We start from the raw sequence: 14,219 nt of genomic DNA, 5'->3' as shown, positions 1-14,219 counted from the left end.
CCTGGGGGATCTCTCTTCTCCATCCCCCTTCCTCCTGTGGGATCTCTCATCCCTATCCCCCTTCCTCCTGTGGGATCTCTCATCCCCATCCCCCTTCCTCCTGTGGGATCTCCCTTCCCCATCCCCTTCTTCCTGTGGGACCTCTTCCTCCTGTGGGTTCTCTCTTCCCCATCCCCTTCCTCCTGTGGGATCTCTCATCCCCATCCCCCTTCCTCCTGTGGGATCTCTCTTCCCCATCACCCTTCCTTCTGTGGGTTCTCTCTTCCACACTCCCATGCCACCTGTGGGATCTCCCTTCCCTATCCCCTTCTTCCTGTGGGATCCCTTCCTCCTGTCGGTTCTCTCTTCGGCATCCCCATCCCCCTTTTGCCTGTGGGAACTCTCCTCCACATAGAATCATAAAATCATAGAACACTACAGCACAGAAAACAAGCCATTCCGTCCTTCTAGTCTGTACCAAAACCTTATTCCGCTAGTCCCATCGACCTGCACCCAGTCCATAACCCTCCAGTCCTCCCCCATCCATGTATCTATCCAATTTATTCTTAAAGCTTAAGAGTGAGTCCACATTTTCCACATCAGATGGCAGCTCATTCCACACTCTCACCACCCTCTGAGTGAAGAAGTACCTCCTAATGCTCCCCCAAAACCTTTCCCCTTTCATGCTGAAGCCATTTCTTCTCACATTTATCTCCTAATCTATGTGGAAAGAGCCTATTCGCATTTACCCTGCCTATACCCTCATAATTTTGTAAACCTCTATCAAATCTCCCTTCTTTCTTCCACGCTCCAAGGAATAAAGTCCTAACCTGTTCAATCTTTCCCTGTAACTCAACTCCTGAAGAGCCGGCAACATCCTAGTAAATCTTCTCTGCACTTTTTCAAACTTACTGATATCCTTCCTATAGTTAGGTGATCAGAACTGCACACAATACTCCATATTTGACCTCACCAATGTCTTATAAAACCTCACCATAATATTCCAACTGCTAAACTCAACTTTGATTTATTAATGCCAGGGTGCGAAAAGCCTTCTTTACAACCCTGTCTACCTGTGACGCCACTTTCAGGGAATTATGTATCTGAACTTCCAGATCCCTTTGTTCCTCCACACTCTTCAGTGCCCTACCGTTTATCGTGTATGTCGTACCTTGATTTGTCCTTCCAAAATGGAACACCTCACACTTGTCTGCATTAAATTCCATCTACCATTTTCTGGCCCATTTTTCCAGTTGGTCCAGATCCCTCTGCAAGCTTTGAAAACCTTCCTCGCTGTCCACAACGCCTCCAATCTTAGTGTCATCAGCAAACTTACTGATCCAATTTATCACAATATCGTCTAGATCATTGATATAGACAACAAACAACAATGGACCCAGCACAGATCCCTGAGGCCCACCACTATTCACAGGCCTCCAGTCTGAGAAGCAATCATCCACTACCACTCTTTGTCTTCTCCCACACAGCTAATTCGAATCCATTTTTCAACCTCCCCATTGATACCTAGTGTTTGAACATTTTGAACTAACCTCCCATGTGGGACCTTGTCAAAGACCTTATAAAGTCAATGTAGACAATATCCGCAGCCTTTCCTTCATATGCATTCTTGGTAACCTCCTCGAAAAACACTACAAGATTCATTAAACATGATCTACCACATACAAAGCCATGTTGACTATCTTTTATCAGCCCTTGGCTGTCCAAATCATGTATATCCGATCTCTCAGAACACCTTTTGATAATTTACCTACTACTGATGTCAGGCTTACCGGCCTGTAATTACCTGGTGTACTTTTGGAGCCTTTTTCAAACAACGGAACAACATGAGCTACCCTCCAATGCTCCGGCACCGCACCCGTGGCTAAGGACATTTTAAATATTTCTGCCAAGGCCCCTGCAATTTCTACACTAGTCTCTCTCAAGGGCCAAGAAAATATCATGTCAGGCCCCGGGGGACTTATCTACCTTTATTCACTGTAAGGCAGCAAGCAGCTCCTCCTCTTTAATCTCTATATGTTCCATGACACTACTGTTTGTTTCCCTTAATTCCATATCCGCTATGCCAGTTTCCTGAGTAAATACTGACACAAAAAAACTTTAAGATCTCCCCCATCTCGTGAGGCTCCACACATAGACGACCACTCTGATCTTCAAGTGGAACAATTATGTCCTTTACTATCCTTTTACACTTAATATACTGGTAGAAACCCTTCAGGTTTATCTTCACATTTTCTGCCAAAGCAACCTCATGTCATCTTTTTGCCTTCCTAATGTCCTTCTTTCGTAATCCTTTACATTCTCTATGCTCTTCAAGTACCTCATTTGTCCCTTGTTACCTATACCTACTAAACACCTACTTAACCAGATCGCCAATATCCCTTGAAAACCAAGGTTCCCTATCCCTGTTAACTTTGCCTTTAATTCTGGCAGGAACATGCAAACTCTGCACTCTCAAAATTTCACCCTTGAAAGTGTTCCACTGACTGAATACATCATTGCCAGAAAACAACTTATCCCAATCCACTCTTCCCAGATACTCTCTCATTTCCACAAAATTGGCCCTTCTCCAATTCAGGACCTTAACTGGTGGACCAGTCCTATCTTTATCCATAATTATCTTGAAACTAATGACATTATGGTCACTGGACCCAAAATGTTCTCCTACACATACTTCTGTCACCTGACCTGTCTGGTTCCATAATAGGAGATCAGGTACTGCACCCTTCTCGTTGTTACCTCAAGGTATTGATTTAGAAAACTTTCCTGAACACATTTGACATACTCCACGCCATCTAACCCTTTCTCAGAATGGGCGTCCCCGTCAATATGTGGAAATTTAAAATCCTCTACGATTACAACTTTCTGTTTCTTACATTGGTCTACAAACTCTCTACAGATTTGCTCCTCCAATTCTCTCTGACTATTGGGCGGTCTATAATACAACCCTATTCGTGTGCTCACACCTTTCCCGTTCCTCAGCTCCACCCATATAGCCTCTATAGACGAACCCTCTGGGCTGTCCCGTCTTCGCACAGCTGTGAGATTCTCCCTGACTGGTAATGCCACTCCTTCCCCTTTCATCCCTCCCCCCTATCACGTCTGAAACAATGGATACCCGGAACATGAAGCTGCCAGTCCTGCCCCTCCTGCAAACAAGTCTTACTAATAGCAAAAATATCAAAATCATCATGTGCCAATCCACGACGTAAACTGATCGGCCTTACGTACAAAACTCCTTGCATTGAAATAGATGCACCTGAGAACATTTCTGTCACGTACAATCCATTGATATCTGTCTATTCAAGCAGACTTCGCATGACCCTTATCCTCCTCCACCTCAGTATCTGCTCTAACACTCTGGTTCCCCTCCCACTGCAATCTACTTTAAAACCCCCGGAGCAGAACTTACTAACCTACCGGCAAGGATATTCGTCCCCTCCAGTTCAGATGCAAACTGTCCAATTCGAACTGGTCCCACCTCCCCTGGAAGAAAGCCCAATTGTCCAGAAACATGAACCTCTCCCTCACACACCATCCTCTCAGCCACATATTTAGCTGCATTATCTTCCTATTTCTAGCCTCACTAGCACGTGGCACGGGTAGCAATCCACCTGTGGGATCTCACTTTTCCATCCCCCTTTCATCCTCTGGCCTCTCTGTTCCCACTCCCCCTTCCTTCCAACTGTTGGATCTCTCCGCAGATTCCACCTTCCTCCTGCGGGATCTCTCATCCCCATCCCCCTTCCTCCTGTGGGATCTCTCATCCCCATCCCACTTCCTCCTGTGGGATCCCCATCCCCCATCCCCCTTCTTACTGTGCGATGTACCTTCCCCAACTGACATCCTCCTGTGGGATCTTGCTTCCCCATCACCCTTCCTCCTGTATGATCTCTCTTCCACGTCCCTCCTCTTCCTGTCGGATCCCTATTCCCCATCACCCTTCCTCCTGTATGATCTCTCTTCCACGTCCCTCCTCTTCCTGTCGGATCCCGATTCCCCATCGCCCTTCCTCCTGTGAGATCTGCCTTTGACATCCCACTTCCTGCTGATGGGCTTCTGTACCCATTCCCCTCTTCCTGTGGCATCTGACTTTCTCAGCTCCCCTCCTCCCGTAGGATCGCTCTACCCCATCACACTTCCTCCTGCTGTATCTCTCTTCCTCATGCTCCTTCCTAATGTGGAATTGCTCTTCCTCATCCCCCTTCTTTCTGTGGGATGACTCTCCCACATCCCCTTCCTCACTCCCTTGATCTTTTTTCATCTCCACCTCTGTTCATCCTGTGGGAATCTCTCTTCCCCATCCCACTTCCTCCAGTGGGATCACTCTTCCCCATCCGCCTTCTTCCTCTGGGATCTCTTTTCCCATCCACCTTCGCCAGTGAGGCATTTGTTCCCATCCCCCCACTCTTCTTGTGGGATCTCCCTTCCACATCCCCCTTCCTCCCGTGGGATCTCTCTTCCACATCCCCTTTCTCCTGTGGGATCCCTCTTCCCCATCTCCCTTCCTCCTGTGGCATCTCATCCCCATCCCCCTTCTTCCAATGGGATTTATCTTCCCCACCTCCTTTCTTCCTCTGGGATCTCTCCTCCCATTCCCCCATCATGCACTCTCCTTCCCAACTCCCTTCCTCCTGTGGGATCACCCGTCCATCTGACTTCTTCCTGTGGAATTTCTCTTCCACATCCTCCTTCCTCCTGCGGGATCTCTATTCACCATCACACTTTCTCGCGTGTGGCCTATGTTCCCATCCCCCACTCTTCTTTTGGGATCTCTCTTCCACATCTTCCTTCCTCCTGAGGGATCTATCTCTTCCCCACCTCCTTCCTCCTGTGGGATCTCTCTTCCCCACCCCCTTCCTCCTGGGGGATCTCTCTTCCCCATTACCCTTCCTCCTGTGGGATCTCTCTTCCCCATCCCCCTTCCTCTTGTGGGATCTCTCTTCCCCATCCCCCATCCTCCTGTCGGATCTCTCTTCCCCACCCCCTTCCTCCCGAGGGATCTCTCTTCCCCATCCCCCATCCTCCTGTGGGAACTCTCTTCCCCATCTCCCTTCCTCCAGATGGATAACTCTGCCTCATTCCCTGTCCCCCTTTGGGATCTCTCATCACCATCCCTCTCTCCTGTGGGATCTCTCTTCCCCTTCCCTTTCCTCCTCTGGGATCTCTCTTCCCCATCCCCCTTCCTCCTGTGGGATCTCTCTTCCACATCCCACTTCCTGCTTTTGGGCCTCTGTTCCCATTCCCCTCTTCCTGTGGCATTGGTCTTTCTCATCTCCTTTCCTCCAGTGGGATCTCTCATCCCCAACCTCCTTCCTCCTGTGGGACTGCGCTTCCCCATCCCCCTTTCTCCTGTGGGATCTCTCCCCCCCCCTTCCTCCTGCTGGATCTTTCTTACCCATCCCCCTTCCTCCTGTGGGATCTGTTCTCCATCCCCCTACCTTCGCTGATTTATCTCTTCCCCATCGCCATTCCTCCTTTGGGATCTCTCATCCCCATCACCCTTCCTCCGGAGGGATTTATCTTCCCTACCCCCTTTCTTCCTGTGGGATCTCTACTCCCCAACCCTACTGTTGGATCTCCCTTCCACTTCCCCCTTCCTGCAGTGGGCTCCCTCTTTCCCAACCACCTTCCTCCCATGGGATCTCTCTTCCCCATCCCACTTCCTCCTGTGGGATAGTCCTTCCCCATCACCCTTCTTCCTTTGGGATCACTCGTCCATCTGACTTCCTCCTGGGGGATCTCTCTTGCCCATCCCCTTCCTCCTGTGGGATCTCTATTCACCATCACCCTTTCTCGTGTGGGTTCTCTGTTCCCATCCTCCACTCTTCTTGTGGGATCTCTGTTCCCCATCCCTTTAGCTCGGGTGGGTCTATTTCACTGTGTCCCATTGACATTTCTGCTTTTCTGTTAGGAACATTTTGTTTAGCCATCTGGAAATGAGAGAGTTTACAGGGTCACACCGACAGACGAAATTACCGACATTTGGTGAATACGCTGGAGCTGGTCAGTGAGGGACATTGACAGTGATGGGAACTCCGATCAGTGATTTACTGAAGGGTTTAATGTTTTCTGAAATATCCAAGCGAGAGAAATTCCCCCAAACCCACGGTTTGAATCACTTTGTTCATCAATTTGTCTGTTTGTGTACAGACTCAAAGAGAATGACCTGGGAGATTCAGGAGTGAAACTGGTGTCTGCAGCTCTGAGGAACCCGGAGTGTAAAATACAGAAACTGGGGTAAGTACCAGACTGTGAGAGATTGTGTTTACAGTCACTGGGTGTCTGACACTGAACATTAATATGATCAGTAATTGTGTCACTGATAAACACTGGGGATTTGTACCGTCTCCTGTCTCTCTGTGTCCTTCACCCTCACTCTCTCTCATCTCCAGGCTGAGGAAGGTCGGACTCACAGATTCTGGTGCCGAGGATCTCGCCTCCGCTCTCAGTACAAAGAAACAAAGAAACATAGAAAACATACAGCACAATAGAGGCTCTTCGGCCCACAAAGCTGTGCCGAACATATCACTACCTTATAATTACCTCGGTTTTACCCATAGCCCACTATATTTCTAAGTTCCATGTAGCCATACTGGAATTAAAAGACCCTATCGTTTCCGCCTCCAGCAGCCCTTTCCACGCACTCACCACTCTCTGCGTAAAAAAATCTTACCCCTGACATCTCCTCTGTACCTAATTCGAAGCACTTTAAAACTATGCCCTCTTGTGCTAACCATTTCAGCCCTGGGGAAAAGCCTCTGACGAACCACATGATCAATGCCTCTCATTATCATGTACACCTCTATCAAATCACCTCTCATCCTCTGTCTCTCCAAGAGAAAAGGCTGAGTTCACTCAACCTATTCTCATAAGGCTTGGTCCCCAATCCAGGCAAAATCCTTGTAAATCTCCTCTGCACCCTTTCTAATGGTTTCCACGTCCTTCCTATAGTGAGGCGACCAGAGGTGAGCACAATACTCCAAGTAGGGTCTGACCAGGGTCCTATATTGCTGCAACATATAACCATATAACAATTACAGCATGGAAACAGGACATCTCGGCCCTTGTAGTCCATGCCAAACGCTTAGTCTCACCTACTCCCACTGGCCCGCACTCAGCCCTTAACCCTCCATTCCTTTCCTGTCTACTTACCTACCCAATTTTACTTTAAATGACAATACTGAACCTGCCTCTACCACTTCTACTGGAAGCTCATTCCACACAGCCACCACTCTCTGAGTAAAGAAATTCCCCCTCGTGTTACCCTTAAACTTTTGCCCCCTAACTCTCAAATCATGTCCTCTTGTTTGAATCTCCCCTACTCTCAACGGAAAAAGCCTATCCATGTCAATTCGATCTATCCCCTTCATAACCTCTCAACTCTTAAACATTACCTTTCAACTCTTAAACTCAATCCCACTACTGCTGAAGGCCAATACACCGTACGCCTTCTTAACTACAGAGTCAACCTGCATAGCAGCTTTGAGTGTCCTATGTACTCAGACCCCAAGATCCCTCTGATCATCCACACTGCCAAGACTAACCAATAATACTATATTCTGCCATCATATTTGACCTACCAAAGTGAACCACTTCACACTTATTTGGGTTGAACTCCATTTGCCACTTCTCAGCCCAGTTTTGCATCCTATCAATGTCCCGTTGTAACCTTTGACAGCCCTCCACACTATCCACAACACCCCCAACCTTTGTGTCATCATCAAATTTACTAATCCATCCCTCCACTTCCTCATCCAGGTCATTTATAAAAATCACAAAGACTTGGGGTCCCAGAACAGATCCCTGAGGCACTCCACTGGTCACCGGCCTCCATGCAGAATATGACCCATCTACAACCACTCTTTGTCTTCTGTGGGCAAGTCAGTTCCGGATCCACAAAGCGATGTCCCCTTGGATCCCAGGCCTCCTTACTTTCTCAATAAGCCTTGCATGGGGTACCTTATCAAATGCCTTGCTGAAATCCGTATACACTACATCTACTGCTCTACCTTATCAATGTGTTTAGTCACATCCTCAAAAAAATCAGTCAGACTCGTAAGGCATGACCTGCCTTTGACAAAGCCATGCTGACTATTCCTAATCATATTTTACCTCTCCAGATGTTCATAAATCCTACCTCTCAGGATCTTCTCCATCAACTTACCAACCACTGAAGTGAGACTCACTGGGCTATAATTTCCTGGGCTATCCCTACTCCCTTCCTTGAATAAGTGAACAACATTCGCAACCCTCCAATCCTCCGGAACCTCTCACATCCTCATTGATGATGCAAAGATCATTGCCAGAGGCTCAGCAATCCCTTCCCTCGCTTCCCACAGTAGCCAGGTGTACATCTCTTCCAGTCACGGTGACTTATCCAAATTGATGCTTTCCAAAAGCTCCACCACATCCTCTTTCTTAATAACTACATTTTCAAGCTTTTCAGTCCACGGCAAAATCCCTACAATCGCCAAGATCCTTTTCCGTCATGAATGCTGAAGCAAATGATTCATTAAATACCTCCGCTATTTCCTCTGGTTCCATACGCACTTTTCCATTGTCACACTTGTTTGGTCTTATTCTGTCACATCTTATCCTCTTGCTCTTCACATACTTGCAGAATGCTTTGGGGTTTTCCTTAATCCTGTCTGCCAAGCCCTTCTCATAGTCCCTTCAGCTCTCCTGATTTCACTCTTAAGCTCCTTCCTGCGAGCCTTATAATCTTCCAGATTCATGTCATTACCTCGTTTTTTGAACCTTTCATAAGCTCTTCTTTTCTTCTTGACTAGATTTACAACGGCCTTTGTGCTCCACGGATCTTGTACCCTACCGTCCTTTCCATGTCTCATTGGAACGTACCTACTCAGAACCCCACACAAATATCCCCCGAACATTTTCTACATTTCTTCAGTATGTTTCCCTGAGGGCATCTGTTTCCAATTTATGCTTACAAGTTCCAGCCTTATAGGCTCACAGTTTCCCTTACTCTAATTAAAGGTTTCCCAAGTTTGCCTGATCCTATCCCTCTCTAATGCTATGGTAAAAGAGATAGAACTGTGATCACTATCTCCAAAATGCTCTCCCACTGAGATACCTGACACCAGGCCAGGTTCATTTCCCAATAGCAGATCAAGCACAGCCTCTCCTCTTGTAGGCTTATCTACATATTGTGTCAAGAAACCTTCCTGAACACACCTAACAAATTCCACCCCATCTAAACCCCTCACTCTAGGGAGATGCCAATCAATATTTGGGAATTTAAAACCTCACACCTCAACAACCCTGTTATTAAAACTCCTTTCCAGAATCTGTCTCCCTATCTGCTCCTCGATGTCCCTGTTACCATTGGGTGGTCTACACAAAACACCCAGTAGAGTTACTGACCCCTTCCTGTTCCTAACTTCCACCCACAGAGACACCTTAGACAAACCCTCCATGACTTCCTCCTTTTCTGTAGCCGTGACACTATCTCTGATCAACAGTGCCAGGTCCCCACCGCTTTTGCCTCCCTCCCTGTCCTTTCTGAAACAATTAAATCCTGACACTTGAAGCACCATCCAAGTCTCTGTAATGACCACCACATCATAGCTCCGAGAGCTGATCCACGCTCTAAGCTCATCCGTTTTATTCATCATACTCCTTGCATTAAAATAGACACATCTCAAACCATCGGACTGAGTGCCTCCCTTCTCTATCACCTGCGCATCCTCCCTTTCACACTGTCTCCAAATTCTCTCTATTTGTGAGCCAACCTTCCTCTCCTCCATCACATCAATTTGGTTCCCTCCCCCCAGCAATTCTAGTTTAAACTCTCCCCAGTAGCCTTAGCAAACCTTGCTGTCAGGATATTGGTCCCCCTGGGATTCAAGTGCAACCCGTCATTTTTGTACAGGTCACACCTGCTCCAAAAGTGGTCCCAATGATCCAGAAATCTGAATCCCTGCCTCCTGCTCCAATCCCTCAGTCAATGCGTTTATCCTCCACCTCATCCTAATCTTATTCTCACTGTCACGTGGCACAGGCAGTAATTCCGAGATCACTACCTTTGAGGTACTGTTTCTCAACTTCCTTCCTAACTCCCTGTAGTCTGTTTTCAGGACCTCTTCCCTTTTCCTGCCTGTCACTGGTACCAATATGTCCCACGACCTCTGGCTGTTCTCGCTCCCACTGCAGGATATCTTGGATGCGATCAGAAACATCCCGGACCCTGGCACCTGCGAGGCAATCTACCATCCAAGTTTCTTTCCTGCGTCCACAGAATCGTTTGTCTGACCCCCTGACTATAGTCCCCTATCTCTGCTGCCTTCCTCTTCCTTTCCCTGCCCTCCTGAGCCACAGGGCCAGACTGTGCCAGAGGCACTGACACTGATGCTCCCCAACCCCGTGGGCCAGCCCCCTCCGGCAGTACTCGAACAGGAAAACTCATTGTCAAGGGGTACAGCCACAGGGGTACTCTCTAGTACATGCTTCTTGGCCTTCCCTGTCCTGACTCTGACCCACGTCTTCAGTCTCCCGTGGCCCCGGTGTGACCACCTGCCTGTAACTCCTATATATCATCTCCTCGCTCTCCCTGGCCAGACGAAGGTCATCGAGCTGCATCTCCAGTTCCCTAACTCGGTCCCTAAGGAGCTGCAGCTCGACACACCGGGTGCAGATGTTGCCGTCCAGGAGGCTGGGAGTCTCCAGGATCTCCCACATCTGACACCGAGCACAGAGAACCAGCCTCACACACATACTCTCTGTCTGTATTGTAAACAGATAACCTACCTCGCCTCCACCCATTATCGCCGAAGCCCCGTTGAGCCAAAGCCTTCCTACTCTGTCTCCCGCTCCTCTGACGCTCGCACTGTAAATCTGTCTTCCTTTTAAACTCTTCTCGCTGTTCTCACTGGCCGACTTGCACAGTCGTGCTGAAGGAAATAATCAGTAATTGTGTTACTGATAAACACTGGGGATTTGTACCGTCTCCTGTCTCTCTGTGTCCTTCACCCTCACTCTCTCTCATCTCCAGGCTGGAGAATGTCGGTCTCACAGATTCTGGTGCCGAGGATCTCATCTCCGCTCTCAGTACAAACCCATCACTGACGAAGCTGGACCTGAGTGATAATAAACTGGGAGATTCAGGAGTGAAACTGGTGTTTGCGGCTCTGAGGAACCCAGAGTGTAAAATACAGAAACTGCGGTAAGTACCTGACTGTGGGAGATTGTGTTTACAGTCACTGGGTGTCTGACACTGAACATTAATGTGATCAGTAATTGTGTTACTGATAAACACTGGGGATTTGTCCCGTCTCCTGTCTCTCTGTGTCCTTCACCCTCACTCTCTCTCATCTCCAGGCTGTACAATGTCGGTCTCACAGATTTTGGTGCCGAAGATCTCGCCCCCGCTCTCAGTACAAACCCATCACTGACGGAGCTGAACCTGGGTTCTAATAAACTTGGAGATTCAGGAGTGAAACTGGTGTTTGCGGCTCTGAGGAACCCGGGGTGTAAAATACAGAAACTGTGGTAAGTACCAGACTGTGGGAGATTGTGTTTACAGTCACTGGGTGTCTGACACAGAACATTAATGTGAACAGTAATTGTGTTACTGATAAACACTGGGGATTTGTCCCGTCTCCTGTCTCTCTGTGTCCTTCACCCTCACTCTTTCTCATCTCCAGGCTGAGGGATGTCGGTCTCACAGATTCTGATGCCGAGGATCTCGTCTCCGCTCTCAGTACAAACCCATCACTGACGGTGCTGAACCTGGAATTAAACTCGCTCACAGACCGATCCGTTCCCGCTCTCTGCCGCCTCATACGGACCCTCCTAAGTCTGGAGCTGATCGAGTGAGTGTTTCTGTTAATGTTCAATGTGATAAAATAATAGTGGATCCGCGGGTTTTCTGGTGGTATTTGTCTGTGAGTGTTGTTGAAACATTAACCCCGGTCCTGTTACTGACACTGTCGTGTAATCTGTTTATTTCATCTTTATTCTCCCATCTGTTTCAGCCTGGACGGGAATCGGTTCAGTGAGACCGGGGAGAAGGAACTGAGATCTCTATGGGGAGTGATCCTGAACATCTGAATGTGTGAACATCCCCGCCCGCGGGATGGGGACATTTGACCGATTCCCCGCCCTCCCCTTTAACTCCCGCCCTTATCTTTAATGGCCGCGCGCCTGGTTCAACTCCCAACGGTTTTAACGGAACCGGCTCAGGTTTCTCGCTGTGTGTCGCTCGGAACGGTCCCGCAGTGACGTGTTTCCGCCTGTTGTCCGGCGGGGCAGCTTCCACCGATGTGTGAGTTCGAGACTCCAACGTGACACCCCGGGGAATTACCCAGACAGGAAGAGCCTGGGGGCCGGGGCTCAGTCTGGGACACCGGTGTCCCGGGGTTGGATTATCCCGGGAAAGAATCCTGTTGCTCCCTTTGCTGAGGACGGTGCATTCGGCAGCCTGGCCGATATAATGATGTTAAATTGACAAATCCCTCGGCAGTGACCCTGGATCTGCAGCGATCCCGGACACGGCCCTGAAGTGTGATTTTATAATCATCGGTTCCCCGATGCAGAGTGACGGTGAGAAACGGGACTGATTATTCAACCGGTCACTCGTTGTCGCCGGTGAGTTAATTGTATGTGACTGTGAGTGAGTCGGGAGCAGCTTATTTATTCCCGCACGTCAGCAGCTCACACATTGTTTAATTTATATTTGTAAATTTAGTCACACCCAGGACCAGACACAGAGTGAATTTCCCTCCACACGGTCCCAACACACACACACCCGGGACCAGACACAGAGTGAATTTCCCTCCACACGGTCCCATCACACACTTGCAATGCCAAACACACAGTGAAGCTCCGTCTGCACCATTCCATCACTCAAGTAATTCCACCCTGCAAAATCTCATTTCAGGGAAGCAGGCACCATCAATTTGCGGGAGACTCCCGGAACTCACGGGAGAGGTGGGATGTCTGCAATAGAGTAGCTCCTTAGCGGCCAGCCAGCTAGTTTAAATAACGTTAGCTATGCTAATGAACGAATGACACCCGTTAAACTCACCTCAACAGTGATTTAACCCCCCCCCCCCCATGGGCAATAGAAAACACAATGTTGCAGACAGTGCAGCCAGCAACACTGTCATTATTCCTGACCCCTATTAGGCAGGGGTACACTTTAGTGTAGTCTGGGGTGAAGTACGTTTTGTATTTTCTTTTTTTTAATACTCTGCCATGGAGCGCTCCCTCCCTCTCTCTCCCACTCTCACCCCCTCCCTTCCCCTCTCTCTCCCCCTCTCAAAAAATCGATTTGCGGGAGATTGTATATAATTCGCGGGCATCAGGGAGCCGCTATCAATATGCAGGAGACTCCCGGGACTTCCGAGAGAGGTGGGATGTCCGACGCTTCACTTGAAATGGCCGTTGGAGAGGGAGTGACGGCTTTGGTAGAAGTGAGCACAAGACAGGGAGGGACGCGCTGATTTAAAATGGGCGAATCCTTAGTTAATGTGGCCGCCAGGGATGGAGTGAGACACTGACTTACAATGGCCACTGTCACACACAGAATCTATGGCGAAGGAACATGCGGTGCCCATGGATACAATCCCGGGATCGAGTGTGTTATTGATTGTAATAACTATTTTAATTTGTGCTTTATATAGTCTTGGGCGTTGTACATATGTTTTAAGTCCAATAATATTGTCATTGAATAAACTAATGTATATATCTCAGATATTCACACATACACATATACATGTGGGCTTTGGGGAGGAGGGGTGACGGGTTTGGGAGGTAGAGGAGTGATGAGACGAGGAGTGGACTGATGAGACGGTGAGCGTGGCGAAGTCACTGACTCAATAGGGGACGGAAAGTGGAGGGGCGAAAGTTCCTGTCACAAACTGGTGGCCGACATGGAGAAGACAAAGACGGGGTGAGGAGGAGTGAAACGACAGGAAGGGAGTGGGAGTGATCGGACGGGGAGGGAGGGGATGTAATGGGAAGGGAGGATGTTCTGATTGGACAGGATGTGGAGTGTGGGGGAGTGACATTTTCAATAGTGGAAGATGAATGGGTGGTGACAATTGCCTTCGCAAATAAGACGAGCTGCAAGAAAGGGGGCGTACTCGAAGGCAAGGGGGAGCGGGGACGCGGCCAGGGCTGATGAGACGGAGAGTTGAGTGTCCCAACAGAGGGAGAGAGGAGCGACTCACTCAACGACGGAGGGAAGGGATCAGGTG

General features: G+C 48.7%; 1 protein-coding gene across 4 annotated transcripts in view; it reads left to right on the top strand.

Moving 5' to 3' along the window:
* LOC140720955 (NACHT, LRR and PYD domains-containing protein 3-like) overlaps window positions 1-13,701 on the top strand; it is a 320,684-nt gene extending 306,983 nt beyond the window's left edge. For all 4 annotated transcript variants that reach the window (XM_073035817.1, XM_073035818.1, XM_073035820.1 and 1 more), the window contains 5 exons: window positions 6,151-6,237; window positions 11,012-11,182; window positions 11,338-11,508; window positions 11,664-11,831; window positions 11,994-13,701. In XM_073035817.1, the coding sequence (XP_072891918.1) occupies window positions 6,151-6,237; window positions 11,012-11,182; window positions 11,338-11,508; window positions 11,664-11,831; window positions 11,994-12,069 (673 nt within the window). In that variant the 3' untranslated portion in view covers window positions 12,070-13,701. The remainder of the gene's footprint in view (window positions 1-6,150; window positions 6,238-11,011; window positions 11,183-11,337; window positions 11,509-11,663; window positions 11,832-11,993) is intronic.
* Window positions 13,702-14,219: the final 518 nt, after the last annotated feature.

Source organism: Hemitrygon akajei, unplaced genomic scaffold (genome assembly GCF_048418815.1).
Source record: "Hemitrygon akajei unplaced genomic scaffold, sHemAka1.3 Scf000048, whole genome shotgun sequence".
NCBI classification, from domain to species: domain Eukaryota; kingdom Metazoa; phylum Chordata; class Chondrichthyes; order Myliobatiformes; family Dasyatidae; genus Hemitrygon; species Hemitrygon akajei.
The sequence above is the reverse complement of the archived record's forward strand: the minus strand, read 5'-3'. Positions and strand labels throughout refer to the sequence as shown.